The sequence below is a fragment of the Schistocerca americana genome, chromosome 3 (assembly GCF_021461395.2).
Source record: "Schistocerca americana isolate TAMUIC-IGC-003095 chromosome 3, iqSchAmer2.1, whole genome shotgun sequence".
NCBI classification, from domain to species: domain Eukaryota; kingdom Metazoa; phylum Arthropoda; class Insecta; order Orthoptera; family Acrididae; genus Schistocerca; species Schistocerca americana.
This window is the reverse complement of record NC_060121.1, coordinates 414865409-414883260: the sequence shown is the minus strand read 5'-3', so window position 1 is coordinate 414883260 and position 17852 is coordinate 414865409. Positions and strand designations below refer to the sequence as shown.

Genomic DNA, 17852 nt, shown 5'->3' with positions numbered 1-17852 from the left:
TGCTCCGTGCTCCACAACTTTCAGGTGTACAGGGTGGTCCATTGATCATGACCGGGCCAAATATCCCACGAAATAAGCGTCAACCGAAAAAACTACAAAGAACAAAACTTGTCTAGCTTGAAGGGGGAAACCAGATGGCGCTATGGTTGGCCCGCTAGATGGCGCTGCCATAGGTCAAGCGGATGTCAACTGCGTTTTTTTAAAAATAGGAACCCCCATTTTTATAACATATTCGTGTAGTACGTGAAGAAATATGAATGTTTTAGTCGGACCACTTTTTTCGCTTTGTGATAGGTGGCGCTGGCAAAAACATATGGCTCACAATTATAGACGAACAGTTGGTAGCAGGTAGGTTTTTTAAATTAAAATACAGAACGTAGGTACGTTTGAACATTTTATTTCGGTTGTTCCAATGTGATACATGTATCTTTGTGAACTTATCAGTTCTGAGAACGCATGCTGTTACAGAGTGATTACCTGTAAATACCACATTAATGCAATAAATGCTCAAAATTATGTCCGTCAACCTCAATGCATTTGTCAATACGTGTAACGAAATTCCTCTCAACAGCGAGTAGTTCGCTTTCCTCAATGTTCGCACTTGCATTGACAATGCGCTGACGCATGTTGTCAGGCGTTGTCGGTGAACCACGATAGCAAATATCCTTCAACTTTCCCCACAGAAAGAAATCCGGGGACGTCAGATCCGGTGAACGTGCGAACCATGGTATGGTGCTTCGACGACCAATCCACCTGTCATGAAATATGCTATTCAATACCGCTTCAACCGCACGCGAGCTATGTGCCGGACATCCATCATGTTGGAAGTACATCGCCATTCTGTCATGCAGTGAAACATCTTGTAGTAACATCGGTAGAACATTACGTAGGAAATCAGCATACATTGCACCATTTAGATTGCCATCGATAAAATGGGGGCCAATTATCCTTCCTCCCATAATGCCGCACCATACATTAACCCGCCAGGGTCGCTGATGTTCCACTTGTCGCAGCCATCGTGGATTTTCCGTTGCCCAATAGTGCATATTATGCCAGTTTACGTTACCGTTGTTGGTGAATGACACTTCGTCGCTAAACAGAACGCGTGCAAGAAATCTGTTATCGTCCCGTAACTTCTCTTGTGCCCAGTGGCAGAACTGTACACGACGTTCAAAGTCGTCGCCATGCAATTCCTGATGCATAGAAATATGGTACGGGTGCAGTCGATGTTGATGTAGCATTCTCAACACCGACGTTTTGGAGATTCCCGATTCTCGCGCAATTTGTTTGCTACTGATGTGCGAATTAGCCGAGACATCAGCTAAAACACCTAATTTGGCATCATCATTTGTTGCAGATCGTGGTTGACGTTTCACATGTGGTTAAACACTTCCCGTTTCCTTAAATAACGTTACTATCCGGCGAACGGTCCAGACACTTGGATGATGTCGTCCAGGATACCGAGCAGCATATATAGCGCACGCCCGTTGGGCATTTTGATCACAATAGCCATACATCAACACAATATCGACCTTTTCCGCAATTAGTAAACAGTCAATATTAACACGAGTAATGTATCACGAAGCAAATACCTTCGGCACTGGCGGAATGTTATGTGATACCACGTACTTATACGTTTGTGACTATTACAGTGTCATCTATCACAAAGCGAAAAAAGTGGTCCAACTAAAACATTCATATTTCTTCACTTACTACACGAATATGTAATAAAAATGGGGGTTATTATTTACAAAAACGCAGTTGATGTCCGTTTGACCTATGGCAGCGCCATCTAGCGGGCTAACCATAACGCCATCTGGTTTCCCCCTTCAAGCTAGACAAGTTTCGTTCCTTGTAGGTTTTTCGTTTGACGCTTATTTCGTGAGATATTTGGCCCGGTCACTATCAATGGACCACCCTGTACATTTAAAGAAATCTTCTGTACACCAAGAGCTGCCCTAGGAAGGTTTTATTTCCCAAAACCAGTTCTTGGGTTCATAGCCTATCATCAGTGGCATCTGTTATAGAGGAACAAACAACTGCATGTGCATCGATTTCTTCAAAATGATGACTGTACAAAAATAACAGCAATATAAGTCTACTTATATTATGCACTTCTATAGCAATGACAGGCTTGTCAGTTAAGACGACAGGATCTGAAATAATTCCTACAACATAGTACACAGTTTGTCATGTATGTTACTGCTATCAAATTTTAGGTAGTAGCAGTTCTTGATAATGTTTGACATAACCAGTAGTGCAGTTCTTCCTGTGAAGTTGCTGCGTACAGGAGGAATTTTCAAAAGAGTACATAGAGCGTTTTCCTTCTTATTTCTTCTGTAAAGTAATAAAAGTTACACGCTTCTTCAACACTACTCACAAAATTTGTTGAAAGTTGTGCTATTGGTGTAGTTCCAGAATGAGATTTTCACTCTGCAGCGGAGTGTGCGCTGATATGAAACTTCCTGCCAGATAGGAGACGAGGTACTGGCAAAAGTAAAGCTGTGAGAACGGGGCGTGAGTTGTGCTTTGGTAGCTCAGTTGGTAGAGCAATTGCCTGCGAAAGGCAAAGGTCCCGAGTTCGAGTCTCGATATTGGTGTAGTTGCAACATTCAGTCCATCACCTAATACAAACAACACAACATTTAAACTGATTTTACATGTGTAGAAGCGTAGATAATTAATTATGCTCGAGAATAAATGTTTCCAGATCAATCTGTGGAGAAATTCTTCGCAACTCAGCACTGAGAGGTCGTGGGTTCTTGTCGCGGCATCGAGCTGGACATCGTTTGAGCCTACGGAAGCTCCGAGGGTGGACGAGTAACGTTTTATTACTACACGATTTTTTCTAATGAGACTCCAACAAGTCTACTGCACTGTATTTCATATAGAAAAACACAGTATGTAGTAGGAACCGGTTGGTCCACACACGTGAGTCACCATGTGCAGTTTCCAGCGGCATTTTGGGGAGGTGCGACTGCAGTGAGATGACGTGCGTGTTGCAGTGTCCGACTACACGCTGCTGGAGGTGCTGAAAGAGGAGCCGATCCGCGTGACGATCCGCGGGATGCGGCGCACCTTCTACCCGCCGCTGCACCACCCGCCCAGCGACACCGCGCCGCCCGAGAAGCGCCTCCAGCTCGCCTGGGTGTATCCTTGCACGACCGCCTGGCCAGCAGCAGGCGCGCTGCGTCTGCCTGCTGGCTGCCTGCAACGGTAGCGGAAAAAAAAGCCGCACCATGAAGGAATTATCCGAAAGGGACGGAAATCGATAGATGTGATGTACTCTTACGTGTACAAACAAATAAATCATTAGAATTTCAGAAAACTTGGGTGATTTAGTCGAGAGAAATAGCATCACAAATTCAGCAAGTCAATAATGCGTTGAACATTTTAAGGGAGGTAGGACGTCAAACGGGCTGACTTGGAGCAGGAGAGGCACTACAGGACATTTTAATTTCCACTATCTATACTTATACAAATAAATTTATAAAACTTTTTCAGCATGACCAGGAAGGATTCGGGATTCACACCCATAGCAGTGGAAGTTCAAAACCGTAACAAAATAATTTTTTCTTATATCTGAAATTTCATCTGTTTTTCGCTTATTATTGGTTGCATTTGTTCCTATAGGTACACTTTTCTTCACAACTAGGAGAGATTTTTCGATGAATTTTGCACAGCATACGAACCATAGTTACAGGTGTATGAAACTGTAGAATTTTCCAAATTTATTAAAAACTGTGGTAAAAATTGAGATAATTAACTATAAAATTTGAGTTTTTTCTAAACATGAAGTTTAAAATGTAAAAGCATATTCATTTTTTCATAAATTAAATAAATTATAGAGTTTCATACACCTGTAAATATGGTTTGTATGCTGTGCAAAATTCATCGAAGGGTCTCTCCTGCTTATGAAGAAAAGTTTACCTACAGCATCAAATTCTGCCAACAGTAACTGAAAAAAATGATGAAATTTCACATGTAAAAAAAAATATTTTGTCACGTTTGTGAACTTCCACTGCTATGAGTGTGAATCCTGAATCCTTGCTGGTAATGCTGACAAAGTTTTATAAATTTATTTGTAAAAGTGTAGACAGTGGAAATTAAAATGTCCTGTGTTGCCTCTCCTGCTTCAAGTCGGCCCGTTTGACGTCCTACACCCATTAAAGAACATAGTTCTTATATAGAAAAACAGCGATCTGTAATTATTATAAATAAACTGGAAGCAGTCTTGATCGCTTAACTTTATTAATGGTGACAGGTTTCGATTTTTTCATCAGATCATCTTTGGACCTGCAATAAACAGGAACTGATATGAGCATATAAAGGACGAAATCATATATTCATCAAGCACTAAATAACTCTGATATACCATGAATGTCTGCCGCAGGCGGTGGCGCGTGGCAATCCTCTTGTTTGTGGCTGGTGGTGTACTGCATGTGAAGAACACCAGCCGCTAGCTAAATACATGAAGCCCCGCCCACGATTATTGGCACAATGTCATTAATTTTATGCTCTTGATAGCCATCGCGTTGCATCCTATGCAGACCAACGACCGTAACGGTAATAAAGCTCCTACTTTATAAAATTTCTGTAACATTCCACTACTGAAATCGCATATCAGACGTAACAGTTTAGAAGTTATTTTGACGAGATGTCTTTCAATTAAAATGTTAATGGTAACAGGAACTCATGTGCATATCACTTACTCATATCATGTACTTACTGATCGACCTTCGTTAGGTCTCCCTGGCAACCTTAGAGCGACCAGAACGCTTTCTCAACAGGTAGCCTTGCAACGGTACTTTCGTGTTCTCGTGAATACGGTACCAGAACGTTTAAGTTCTACCACTGTAAAGACGGAAGATCCGCGATTCGGAATGTCAGAACTGTGCAGCAAGTAGCGGCAGGAACACCACCACAAAATCACGCAGCACTAGCACTCCAAACCATCGACTCTCGGAGAGAGAATTTAACCGTATTCAACCCAATTACCAGTATCGAACTATTTTTCTCCGAATCATACAGTTTGTGGTAAAATCAGTGAGAATAATTACTTTTGGAAACCTTTTATCAGACAAAGCCTGTTATAACAATAAACTGTTTCGCTTAATAAAACGGCCGCCAGCCCAAATCGGGCACAGTGTCTATACAAAAAGATGAAGTCAGTTTTCGACACTGAATAAATAACTACTTTCACTTACTACGGTCACTTGGCAGTAAGTACTATTAATCCCACTTTATGTTACTTATTGAATTTATCACTATACTTCAGTAATTATTTAAAGAAGATACACATATGTTTCAACAAGGATAAAAAATATAAAACTTATAGCTATCATTCATATGAACAAAACTATTATTTAACACGACTATATTTCATTTCTTTAGGACTGTTATTTGTTACCATTTTACTAACGCCAATATTTGTCTGGCTTTCTTTGACATGGAGAAGCAACACGAACAATTACTGTTAAGATTATTGCAGTTAAACAATTATGTTACTTTACTTTCAGAAATACTAATGAAAACTTATCCTCATGGTCTCGCAAAGTGGTGGCCCTTAAATTGATACGTGCAAACTTTAGTATTTAATAGTGATTTTCAGAATTTACTACCAAAACAGTACTCTTTCCAGTAATTTACTATTATTCGAACTTCCATAAACATCATGATACTCAATAAATTCGTTTAGGTAAGGACTCTACTGAGGTAAATGACATAGGAAAAATCACGGTTAAACAAAAAGGTACATTTAACACTTATATTCCACTGATTGAAGATGGATGGTTCATACTGTGATAAACTTCTAAATAAAGTACTTTGCCTGTTACTGATGTCGAAGTTGGCGTGAGGTGGTGCTGCGTAGTAACATTGCGCAGGTACGGGTCTTAATGTACACAGCTTTGTCTTCCTCTTGGTGGCGAGGCCGAAGTGGCCGTGCGGTTAAAGGCGCTGCAGTCTGGAACCGCAAGACCGCTACGGTCGCAGGTTCGAATCCTGCCTCGGGCATGGATGTTTGTGATGTCCTTAGGTTAGTTAGGTTTAACTTGTTCTAAGTTCTAGGGGACTAATGACCTCAGCAGTTGGGTCCCATAGTGCTCAGAGCCATTTGAACCATCTTGGTGGCGACGATAAAATTGCAAATTTCTGAGCTATTAATTTGTTGCCGTACTGCGCCAGTCATGTAGAACACGTCCGAGGCCAAAACCCAGTCTTGCAGGTAAACTCGGGCCTCTAGTGCTTGACCAACATACTGCGTGTTCACCACTGTATATGCCACTTGCGCGCCAATTCTCACTCGCGCGCCCCACCATTTTTCCATTCCACCACAGAACGGAGTTCCGTTATATCCATGATCCCTACACCTTTTCAATTTACACTTCTGCTTACAAAATACCTACGTATGAACCATTTACAATTGCATGACAGCATATATATACAAAATTGACATAATTAATTACAGTTTTACTTGAAATATTACATAATTATTTACAAAATATGTTTTAATACAATTATGCCGCCAACGTCAAAGAGGTTATTTTAAACAGATAAAATACACTTACCACAAGCTTACTCTCCTTATTGTATTTGCTTAATTTTTCAAAATAATTATGGAACAAAAAATTTTAAAATATACAAATTAATGGCAGTATTATATTTACAATAGCATTACAGCCTCTTTGGCCCTAGTAAGACGAGTAGGTAGCCATGGTTACTAGAGTGGCATCCTTGCTATCATCTTTGGCCCTAGTAAGACGAGTAGGTAGCCAGGGTTACTACAGTGGCGTCGTTGCCATCATCTTTGCGTTGATCGATAACAGTACATGATAGAGGGCCACACTGTTTAGGTCGCAGTAATTACCTTTTTACACAATATTTTATAAGCTATAAGATTTTAGCGTGTTTTATAAGTCCTATAGATGGTAATAATGACTTAAAGTAACTACCACGTTACTTTCTTAAGCGGCAGAAATGCAACTTACGTGACTGGCTATCCGTGACGTAATGCCGGAGACGGTGGGCGGGGCTTCATGTATTTAAATAGTGGCTGGTGTTCTTCACGTGCAGTACACCACCAGCCACAAACAAGAGAATTGCCATGCGCCATTGCCTCCGGCAGACGTTCACGGTATATCAGCGTTATTTACTGCTTGATGAATATATGATTTCGTCCTTTATGTGTTCTTATCAATTCCTGTTTATTGTTGGTCCGAAGACGGTCTGATAAAAAGATCGAAAGCGGTCACCATTAAAAAACTTAAGCGATCAAGACTGCTTCCAGTTTATTTATAATAATGCGTTGGTTCACTTCTGGCCTTTATACAAGCAGTTATTCGGCTTGGCACTGATTGACATATTTGTCCTCCAGAAGGACATAGTGACAAATTCTGTCCAATTGGCGCGTTAGGTCGTCAAAATTCCGACCTTGTTGGGGGATCCTGTCCATAGTGCTCCAAACTTCTCAATTGGAGAGAGATCGGGCGACCTTGTTGGCCAAGGTGAGGTTGGGCCTGCATGGAGACAAGCTGTAGAAATTCGTGTGTGGAAGGCCATTATCTTGTCGAAATGTAAGCCCACGATGGCTTGCCATGAAGGTCAACAAAACAGGGAGTACGATATCGTTGACGTACCGTTGCGCTGCAAGGGTACCGCGGATGACAACCAAAAAGGGTTCGGCTATAAAATGAAATGACACCCATGACCATCACTCCCTGTTGGCGGGCCGTACGCGGGGGACAGTCGTGTAGGTATCTCGCCGCTGCCCAGAGCGTCTCGAGACACGTCTTCTCTGGTCTGGGGACTTAGTTCGAAGTGAGACTCATCACTAAAGACAGTTCTACAACAGTCAATAAGATTGCAGACGAAGACGTGTCTGGAGACGTCCCGAACAGCGGTGGGATACCAACCTGACAGTCGCCCGGCATACGACCCGATAGCCAGGAGCGATGGTCTGGGATGACATTTCATTTCACAGCAGGAGCCCTTTCGTCGTTATCCGCGACGTCCTTAAGGTACAGCGGTATGTCGACGATATTCTTCGCCCTGTTTTCAAATGGTTCAAATGGCTCGGAGCACTATGGGACTTAACTTCTGAGGTCATCAGTCCCCTAGAACTTAGAACTACTTAAACCTAACTAACCTAAGGACATCACACACATTCATGCCCAGGATTCGAACCTGCGACCGTAGCGGTCGCGCTGTTCCAGACTCTAGCGCCTAGAACCGCTCGGCCACTCCGGCCGGCTCGCCCCGTTTTGTCGCCCTTCATGGTGAGCCATCCTGGGCCCACATTTCAGCAAGACAACGCCCGTCTGCACACGGCGATAGTTTCTGCTGCACGTCTTCGGCTTGCCAAATCCTACCTTGGCCAGCGACGTCGCCGAACCTCTTCTCGATTGAGAACGTCTATAGCGTTACTGGCAGGGTCCTTCAACCAGCTCAGGAGTTTGATGAACTAATGCGCCATTTCGACAGAACTTGGCATGATATCCCTCAGGTGGACATCCAACGACTATATCAATCAATACCAAGCCCAGTTACTGCTTGCGTAAAGGCCAGAGGTGGAACAACGCAATATTCACTTCCTCAGTTTGCGAAGCTTTTTCTCATGAATAAATAATCTAATTTTTCTGAAATTGTAATAATTTCTTTGTCAGTACATCTGCATCACGTCTATCGATTTCAGTTCCATTCGCATAATTCCCTCGTGGTGCGTCGTTTAGCGTGTATATTAGTACAGCATAGCTGTTTCATAGGGGAGGGGGGAAGGGAGACAGCGATAGAGAGCGAGCGAGACAGAGAGAGAGAGAGAGCGTTGGGAGAGATGGGAGCGATGATTTTGTTGTTTGGTCCCCTTCCTCAAATCAACCAACCAAACAGAGAGAGAGAGGGAGTGAGTGAGTGAGAGAGAGAGAGAGAGAGAGAGAGAGAGAGAGAGAGTAGTTCGACAAATCAGAAATGTGTGTCTGCTGGAAATGTAATATCACATCTGGAACAACCTGAGATGCTGTACGCGTGTGAGTACTTGTTTCTTACCTCATATTAGAGTGAACCTGAACTCCACCGATAAACATTTCGTAGTCTGCTTAGATATATTTTTCTGAGTATTTTTGCTGTAGTGGAGATAACAGTGGAAGTATAAAGTGACTGGGGGTTGTGCGGGTGTAAATACTCAGAAAGTCTTAAATAATTTTTTTACCATTCCCAACAACTCTGAGAACATACACGAAACCATGCAACTATGGTATTCAGCGCTCAGTTTTCCAAAATGCTAAACTTAGTATCCAACACAATAAAAGAAACGGTAAAATAACCTGCCTCTTTTAATGTAATCAATCTTACAATGAAGGGGGCAAGAAATATTATATAAAATATAAATACCAAACTGTAAAAGGACAGAAAGAAAACACGCAATAATCTATTTTATAAGGGGACCGCGCCTACTCGTTATCACTGATTTCGTCCAAATTTACTTATATGGAGGGCTTGGTCAGACATGAAATTGACAGAAGTGGGGGCTCCGAACGGCCAGGCATTTAGAGAAAATATCCATTTCGCGCAGGTCGGCCGAAGCACGAGTCATACACGTTAGTCTAGCTTCCACGCAGTGGCTGGCGCAGCAGAAAGAGGGGAAAACGGTACTCCGACGGTCGTGGGTCGATTTCAGTTTTAAATATTTACCTTTCTTAGACTGAAAAAAGGAGAAATAGTGTTCAATTATTGTAAGTACAATATATGAGTGACGCGCCCAACTGTTACAGGGAAAAGAAAGAACCATCGGAAAAATGCTCCTATCGGAGCACACAAAAGGAAAATATACTCCAGTTTAAAATGATCTAGCTGAAATATGCACTGCAGTCTAGCGGTAGCGTCTCTGATTGGTAACCAAAGCGTCCTCGGCCCCTTGTTAGAACCCCGCCATCCCTTAAATTTCGAATAAAAATCATCAGCAATGGCGGCCGAAGACGTCTGGCATAAGAAGTCACCATCATTCAACCAACGGCCTTGTCAGCGAGGGCGGAGAAGCAGACAGATGTCCAGGGCACTCTCTTGCCTTTAGGATGGGAAACTGCCGCTAAGAGCGGAAGAATCAGCAATGATCAACGGCATGAGGATGCAGAAGGCAATGGAAACCACTGCATTAAAGACACACACAGGAAGTGTAGCCTGTAGTTAAAAGAGTGTCATGATGATTGCTCCATTGGCAACGGATTTCAGACTAGTAGCCCATTCGGATCTCCCAGAGTGGACTGCCACCGGGGAGGTGACCATGAGAAAAAAATTGAATAAGCAACGAGAAGATAAAATTCTGCAAGTCACGGCGTAGAATGTCAGAAATTTGAACATGGTAGAGAAGCTACGAAATCTGAAAAGGGAAATGCTAAGGCTCAAACTGGATATAGTGGGGGTCAGTGAAGTGAAATGGAAAAAAGACAAGGATTTCTGCTCAGATGAGTGTAGGGTAATATCAACAGCAGCAAAAAATGTGGTAACGGGACTAGGATTCGTTACAAATAGGAAGCTAGGACAGAGAGTGAGTTACTGTGAACAGTTATAGGGCTGTCCTCGTCAGAATCGACATCGAACCAAGCCCGACAACGATAGCTCAGGTATACATGTCGACATCGTAAGCTAAAGATGAAGATACAAAGAAAGTATATGAGGAAATTGAACAGGTAATTCAACACGTAAAGGGAGGTGAAAATCTAATAGTTATGGGGGACTGGAATGCGGTTGTAGGGAAGGAGTAAAAGGAAGGCTTACGGGCGAATATGGGCTCGGTAGTTGGAATGCGTTCTGCAATAAATTTCAGCTAGTAATAGCGAATACTTTGTTCAGACATCACAAGACGAGGGTGTTCACTTGCTTACATCATGGTCAGGCAGAGATTCCAAAATCAGATACTGGTTGTGAGGCGTACCCAGGAGCAGATATAGAATCAGATCACAATTTAGTAGTCATGAAGAGTAGGCTGAAGATTAAGACATTAGTCAGGAGGAACCAATGGGCAAAGAAGTGGGATGCGGAAGTACTAACGAATGAAGAGATACGCTTGAAGTTCTCTGAGACTAAAAATACCGGGATAAAGAATACCTCAACAGGCAGTTCACTTGAAGAGGAATGGATATCTCTAAAGAGGGAAAGAAGTTGGAAAGAATGACATAGGTACAGAAAAGGTAACTGCGAAGAAACCGTGAACGATAGAAGAAATACTTCAGTTGGTCGACGAAAGAATAAAGTACACAAAATTTTCAGGGAATTTCAGGAATAGCCGGCCACGGTGGCCGAGCGGTTCTAGGCACTTCAATCCGGAACCGCGCAACTGCTACGGTCGCAGGTTCGAATCCTGCCTCGGGCATGGATGTTTGTGATGTCCTTAGGTTAGTTAGGTTTAAGTAGTTCTAAGTTCTAGGGGACTGACGACCTCAGATGTTAGGTCCCGTAGTGCTCAGAGCCATTTGAGCCATTTGAATGTCAGGAATACAGAAATACAAGTCACCTAGGAATGAAATAAATAGGAAGTGCAGAGAAGCTAAGGCGAAGTGGATGCATGATAAATGTGAAGAAGTCGAAAAAGAAAGACTGTCGGAAGAATTGATTCAGCATATAGAATTTCAAAACAACCTTCGGTGAAACTAGACAGGGGTGGTAAAATTAAGAGTACAATGGGAATTCCACTGCTAAATGCAAGGGAGAAAACAGATAGATGGAAAGAGTACATTGAAGGCCTCTATGAGGAGGAAGACTTTGCTGATGACATGATAGAAGAAGAAAGGGAAGAGATAGGGGATCCAGTATTATAATCAGAATTTAAAAGAGCTTTGGAAGGTTTAAGATCTAATAAGGCAGAAAGGATAAATAATATTCCATCAGAATTTCTAAAATCGTTGGGGGAAATGGCAACAAAACGACTGTTAACGTTGGTGTGTAGAATGTGTGAGTCTGGCGACATACCATCTGGCTTTCGGAAAAATATCATCCACACAGATCCTAAGATTGCAAGAGCTGACAAGTGCGAGAATTATCGCACAATCAGCTTAACAGCTCATGCATCCAAGTCGCTGATAAGAATAATATACAGAAGAACGGAAAAGAAAATTGTGGATGTGTTAGATGACGATCAGTTTGGCTTTAGGAAAGGTAAACGTAACAGAGAAGCAATTATGACGTTGCAGTTGAAAATGGGAGCAGGACTAAAGAAAAATCAAGACACGTTCATATTGTTTGTAGACTTGGAAAAAAGCGTTCGACAATGTCAAGAGATGTAAGATTTTCGAAATTCTGAGAAAAATAGCGGTGCACTATAGTGAAAGATGAGTAACATACAATATGTACGAGAGACAAAAGGGAAGAATAAGAGTTCAAGTCCAAGAACGAAGTGCCCGGATTTAAATGGGTGTAAGACAGCGATGTAGTGTTTCGCCCCTACTGTTCATACTACACTTCGAAGAAGCAATGATGGAAGTAAAAGAAAGATTCAACAGCTGGATTGAAGTTCAAGGTGAAAGTATATCAATGATAATATTCGCGGTAACATTGCTATCCTCAATGGAAGTGAAGAAGAATTACAGTATCTACTGAAAGAATGAACCGTCTAATGAGTTCAGAATATGGATTGAGAGTAAATCGAATAAAGACGAAGGTAATGAGAAGTAGCAGAAATGAGGACAGCGAGAAACTTAAAATCAAGATTGGTGATCACGGAGCAGATGAAGTTAAGGAATTATGCTGCCCAGGCAGCAAATTAACCCATGATGGACGGAGCAAGGAGGACATAAAAAGCCGATTATCACTGGCAAAGAGGTCATTCTTGGCCAAGAGAAGTCTGCTACTATCGAACATAAACCTTATTTGAGGAAGAAACTTCTGAGAATATAGGTTTGGAGCACAACATTGTATGGTAGTAAAACAAGGACTGTGGAAAACCGGTGAAGAAGAGAATCGAAGCATTTGAGATGTGGTGCTACAGAAGAATGTTGAAATTTAGGTGGACTGACAAGGAAAGAAGGTTCTTTGAAGAATTGGCGAAGAAAGGATTATATGGAAAGTACTGACAAGAAGAAGGGACAGGATGGCAGGACATCTGCAAAGATATTGCGGAATAACTTCCATGGTATTAGGGGGAACTGCAGAGGATAAAAACTGTAAAGGAAAACATATTGGATTATATTCAGCAAATAATTATGGACGTAGGTTGCAAGTGCTACTCTGAGATGAAGAGAGAGACCAGTTCATACATCGTAGCGCCTACTGCATCGGCATCCCACTTCACATCCCACCAACATGAGATGCCTGCATCAAATATTCACAAGGAAAACCTACGTCGTCTGTGTTGTCAACACAAATATTTACCGGCGGCCACAACACAACACAACATCAGGTCTCCTGCAACGGCCGCCAGGGACCGCAACCCTTCCGCGGAGCCTGCAGAACACCTTCACCAGAGGTCGCAGCTAGCCCAGGAACTACTTTGATACGCCAAGCACGTGGTCGCAAATAGTTTCGTCAGATACATCCGCCAAACCGGCTTGACAGGGCGGCGCACTGTTGGCAAAAGGCAGTTCGATGCACTGCTTGGAAGAATACAGAGCTGCCACCCTGGCAGCCATGGCCAGACGCCTTTTCTACACTATGTGATCAAAAGTATCCGGACACTTGGCTGAAAATAACTTACAAGTTCGTGGCGCCCTCCATCAGTAATGCTGGAATTCAGTATGGTGTTGGCCCACCCTTAACCTTGATGACAGCTTCCACTCTCGCAGACATATGTTCAATCAGGTGCTGGAAGGTTTCTTGGGGAATGGCAACTGCACTGAGGAGAGGTATCGATGTCGGTCGGTGAGGCCTAGCACGAAGTCGGCGTTCCAAAACATTCCAAAGGTGTTCTGTAAGATTCAGGTCTTTGTGCAGGCCAGTCCATTACAGGGATGTTATTGTCGAGTAACCAATCCGCCACAGGCCGTGCATTATGAACAGGTGCTCGATCGTGTTGATAGATGCAATTGCCACCCCCGAATTTCTCTTCGGAAGTGGGATGCAAGAAGGTGCTTAAAACAACAATTTAGGTGATTAAAACGTCAACAAGGGGTGCAAGCCCCGCCCCCCTCCCCGCGATGAATAACACGGCCACCCCATAACCTCACCACCTCCGAATTATACTGTTGGCATTACACACATTGGCAGACTAGGTTCACCGGGCATTCGCCATACCCACACCCCGCCATCGGATCGCCACATTGTGTACCGTAATTCGTCACTCCACACAACGTTTTTCCACTGTTCAATCGTCCAACGTTTACGCTCCTTACACCAAGCGGGGCGTCATTTGGCATTTACCGGCGTGATGTGTGGTTTATGAGTTTTCTCACCTCCCGCCGAACTGTCATAGTACTTGCAGTGGATCCAGATGCAGTTTGGAACTGTTGTGTGATGGTCTAGATGGATGTCTGCCTATTACACATTAATACCCTCTTCAACTGTCGGCGGTCTCTGTCAGCCAACAGACGAGGTCAGCCTGAACGCTTTTGTGCTGTACGTGTCCCTTCATGTTTCCACTTCCCTATCACATCGGAAACAGTGGGACTAGGGATGTTTACGAGTATGGAAATGTCGCGTAGAGACGTATGACACAAGTGACACCCAATTACCTGACCACGTTCGAAGTCCGTGAGTTCCGCGGAGCGCCCCATTCTGCTCTCTCACGATGTCTAATGACTACTGAGGTCGCTGATATGGAGTTCCTGGCAGTAGGTACCAGCAGAATGCACCTAATATGAAAAACGTATGTTTTTGGTGGTGCCCGGTTACTTTTGATCAGGTAGTGTAGCTGGCCGATCTCTTGCAGATGGACTTGGTATAGTCGAAGAACATCTTGAAATTGTAGAATTGTTTTATTGTGATCTCTCCCCATGAAGAGGCGGGGCTTTTCTATTATTAATGGTTATTTTATATTTGTGACGATCAGCATTTGGGATCGAGTCTGTTCCTCTTTTGGAGATTGTATTATTGTTTAGTTTTGGTGAGTCTAATAAATTGTTTTCGCACTTGTGTTTTCCGAATTTCTATTCTGCCAGCGCAGATACTCTAATGATAGACAGTGGATGTGGTATAAAACGAATGAAAAAGATGACTACAGTGTGAGAGAAAGAGAGGGACGCAGTGGACAGTGACTGAACAGTGCTAAGAAAAGAGTTAATAAGACAGCGCCATTGACAGAGGAATAAAGAGAAGGAGAAAGCGGAAGCGGTTCAGGGCGAATGATAATGAGAGACAGAGTCTATGACAATGACAACGGAGAAGAGAGAGGGGGTGACAGTGAGAAGAGACAGTAGCAGCGTGAAGGATTGAATGAGATAGTAACAGTGAGATATAGAAAGTGGGCGACAGAGAGAGGAGACAGCAGTAGTAGAACAGAACTAAGGAGACTGTGGTTCTGAGACAGGAGACAGTGACAGTTAGAGGCACTCAAAGAGATAATGATAATGAATTGGGCTGAACGAGTGACTGAGAATGGGAAGTGAGTGTGGGTGGAGATAAGCGACTTATAGTGATGGGCTAGTGGGTGTGAGTGAGTTACGTTTAGGGGAGTGAGAGGTGAGTTGTATGTTAAAAAAAAGCGCCAATATGTTCGCAGCCCAAAACTTTTGGAACATTTTTTAAAGGAGCTGAGGAAGGTATAATCAGACAGCTGATAGCCTACTTTTCAGTCAGGGGCATTTCAGCATGAGCGTATTCGCCTTTTTGTGCTCCGATAGGCGCATTATTCTGCTGATTACATGGTTGTTTCTACAGGAAAACAAACTTAATGGTTCAAATGGTTCAAATGGCTCTGAGCACTATGGGACTCAACTGCTGTGGTCATAAGTCCCCTAGAACTTAGAACTACTTAAACCTAACTAACCTAAGGCCATCACACACATCCATGCCCGAGGCAGGATTCGAACCTGCGACCGTAGCGGTCGTGCGGTTCCAGACTGTAGCGCCTTTAACCGCTCGGCCACTCCGGCCGGCAAACAAACTTAATTTGCATTCATAAAAGGTTCTCTGTCATCGCACAGTTTGGCAGGAAATCATGCGTAAAGCATCATGTCGCCAGATATTGGTGAAAGTAACTGGTGATATACAGTGCAATGTATTGTAGTGAAGTCAAGCCGTAATGTGATTTGTTTTTTCTCCATATATGAGATAAGAGCAATTTTAAAGTTTTTGCATGTACCTGATCATAAAAATAGACATCATAGGGTTGCACTAGCGGAGTGCATTTGGGTGGAATCACTTTAATGTTGCACGATGGCAGTCCTTCATCTTGAAAAGCCTTGTCGTATAATTGTGAAGATTTTTGGCTTTCTCGCGTGCCAATTAAAGGAAGAAATTTGTTCTCTTGAGCATGAGTCAAAAATTATTTGCATAGGGGCGTTGTAAGTTCCAGGTTTTGATGAATTAATGACGACATATCTATATTTCGCCGTAACTCGTCCACCGTTTTTGAATTCTCTGCCCAAAAGAACCAGGACTCGTAGGCAAATATTTTCGAAAAGAGCTGTAGGACACTGCGCTGTATACTAGTGAGTTACTTTGTTCATATTTCGGTTACTTTGCCGTGTAAGTAACGTAATAATGGAAAACTAAACAGAAGTTTCCGCATAGTGTCTCGACCCTCTGGTCTGTAGTTCTGTAGTTTTTACATTCCACCAATCGCTACCTGAAATATATACTAACATAAATGGCTCATATCGCGCCCGACCCTCGCCAAAAACGCAATTTTTTCTAACGCTTGGCCTTCTTAATCCCTTATTTCTGTCGCTTTCATTTCTGGCCAAGCCCTGCATGTACCGTAAATCTGGACGAAGTCTGTGGTAACAGCTAGGAGCGGTCCCCTGGTCAGTCCAGAATATCAACGCCTAAAACATACGTAACCAAAGCCGACACTCTAACAAACACTAAATAAGGAATTATGAAGGGACTACAAATCAGCGTTAATACGCCATCCCAATCGACCCTCTGCTGGGCACAATAAATGAGAACAACAAAACAACGAATGCTAGCTACAAGAAGAGATTAAAATTTCACTGAAAACAACAACAATAAATAAATTTTCCAACTGCAATGCATTGATGCCTGCAGCAGCCCCGACATAGTTGAAATTTGTGATCTGTTGGTAATGGCTCTGAGCACTATGGGACTTAACAGCTGTGGTCATCAGTCCCCTAGAACTTAGAACTACTTAAACCTAACTAACTTAAGGACATCACACACATCCATGCCCGCGCCTAGAACCGCGAGACCACCGCGGCCGGCGATCTGTTGGTAACTTAACTTGACCAACCCACACGCACTCATCTGAACTACAAGACTGCACTGATCACATGCAGCACAACTTCCTGTAACTGTCATAGCCGAAAACATACTGTAGCTAACAACACTACACTCCTGACCATGCTGTTTCCTGGCTTCATGAAGCCAACCACCGTCCACAGGTCCACACTCGAACACCTTCCTGCGTTGACAACAAGCCACCGCCGTCCCCGACTGCAAGTCTATCAAACTGACTCGCTGTTCTCGTCCACTTCTTCCTGCTTTGCTATGTCCAGCCGGCTACTCTCGTCGGAAGTTGCTAGTTGAGTTGTTTTCTAGCTGGCCGTCTTCCACGTGCCTCCACTCTACCAACGTTCCACGTGATGACAGCGACTACCTGTCTTCCATCAACACTTGGCCGTTGTCACCAATAAATCCCTTGGGCCAGGCACACCGGCAGATAAACAAGGTCGACTGGCGCGCTATGCTTGGCTTGACACCGAACAGGGAATCTTGTCCAGCGCTTTCCAAGTTGCTGTTGACGGTTCACT

General features: G+C 43.2%; 1 protein-coding gene across 1 annotated transcript in view; it reads left to right on the top strand.

Moving 5' to 3' along the window:
- Window positions 1-17852, top strand: part of LOC124606784 (echinoderm microtubule-associated protein-like CG42247) — a 340411-nt gene that overhangs the window by 162266 nt on the left and 160293 nt on the right. Inside the window, exon 5 of the mRNA XM_047138847.1 lies at window positions 3006-3150. Within this exon, the coding sequence (XP_046994803.1) occupies window positions 3006-3150 (145 nt within the window). The remainder of the gene's footprint in view (window positions 1-3005; window positions 3151-17852) is intronic.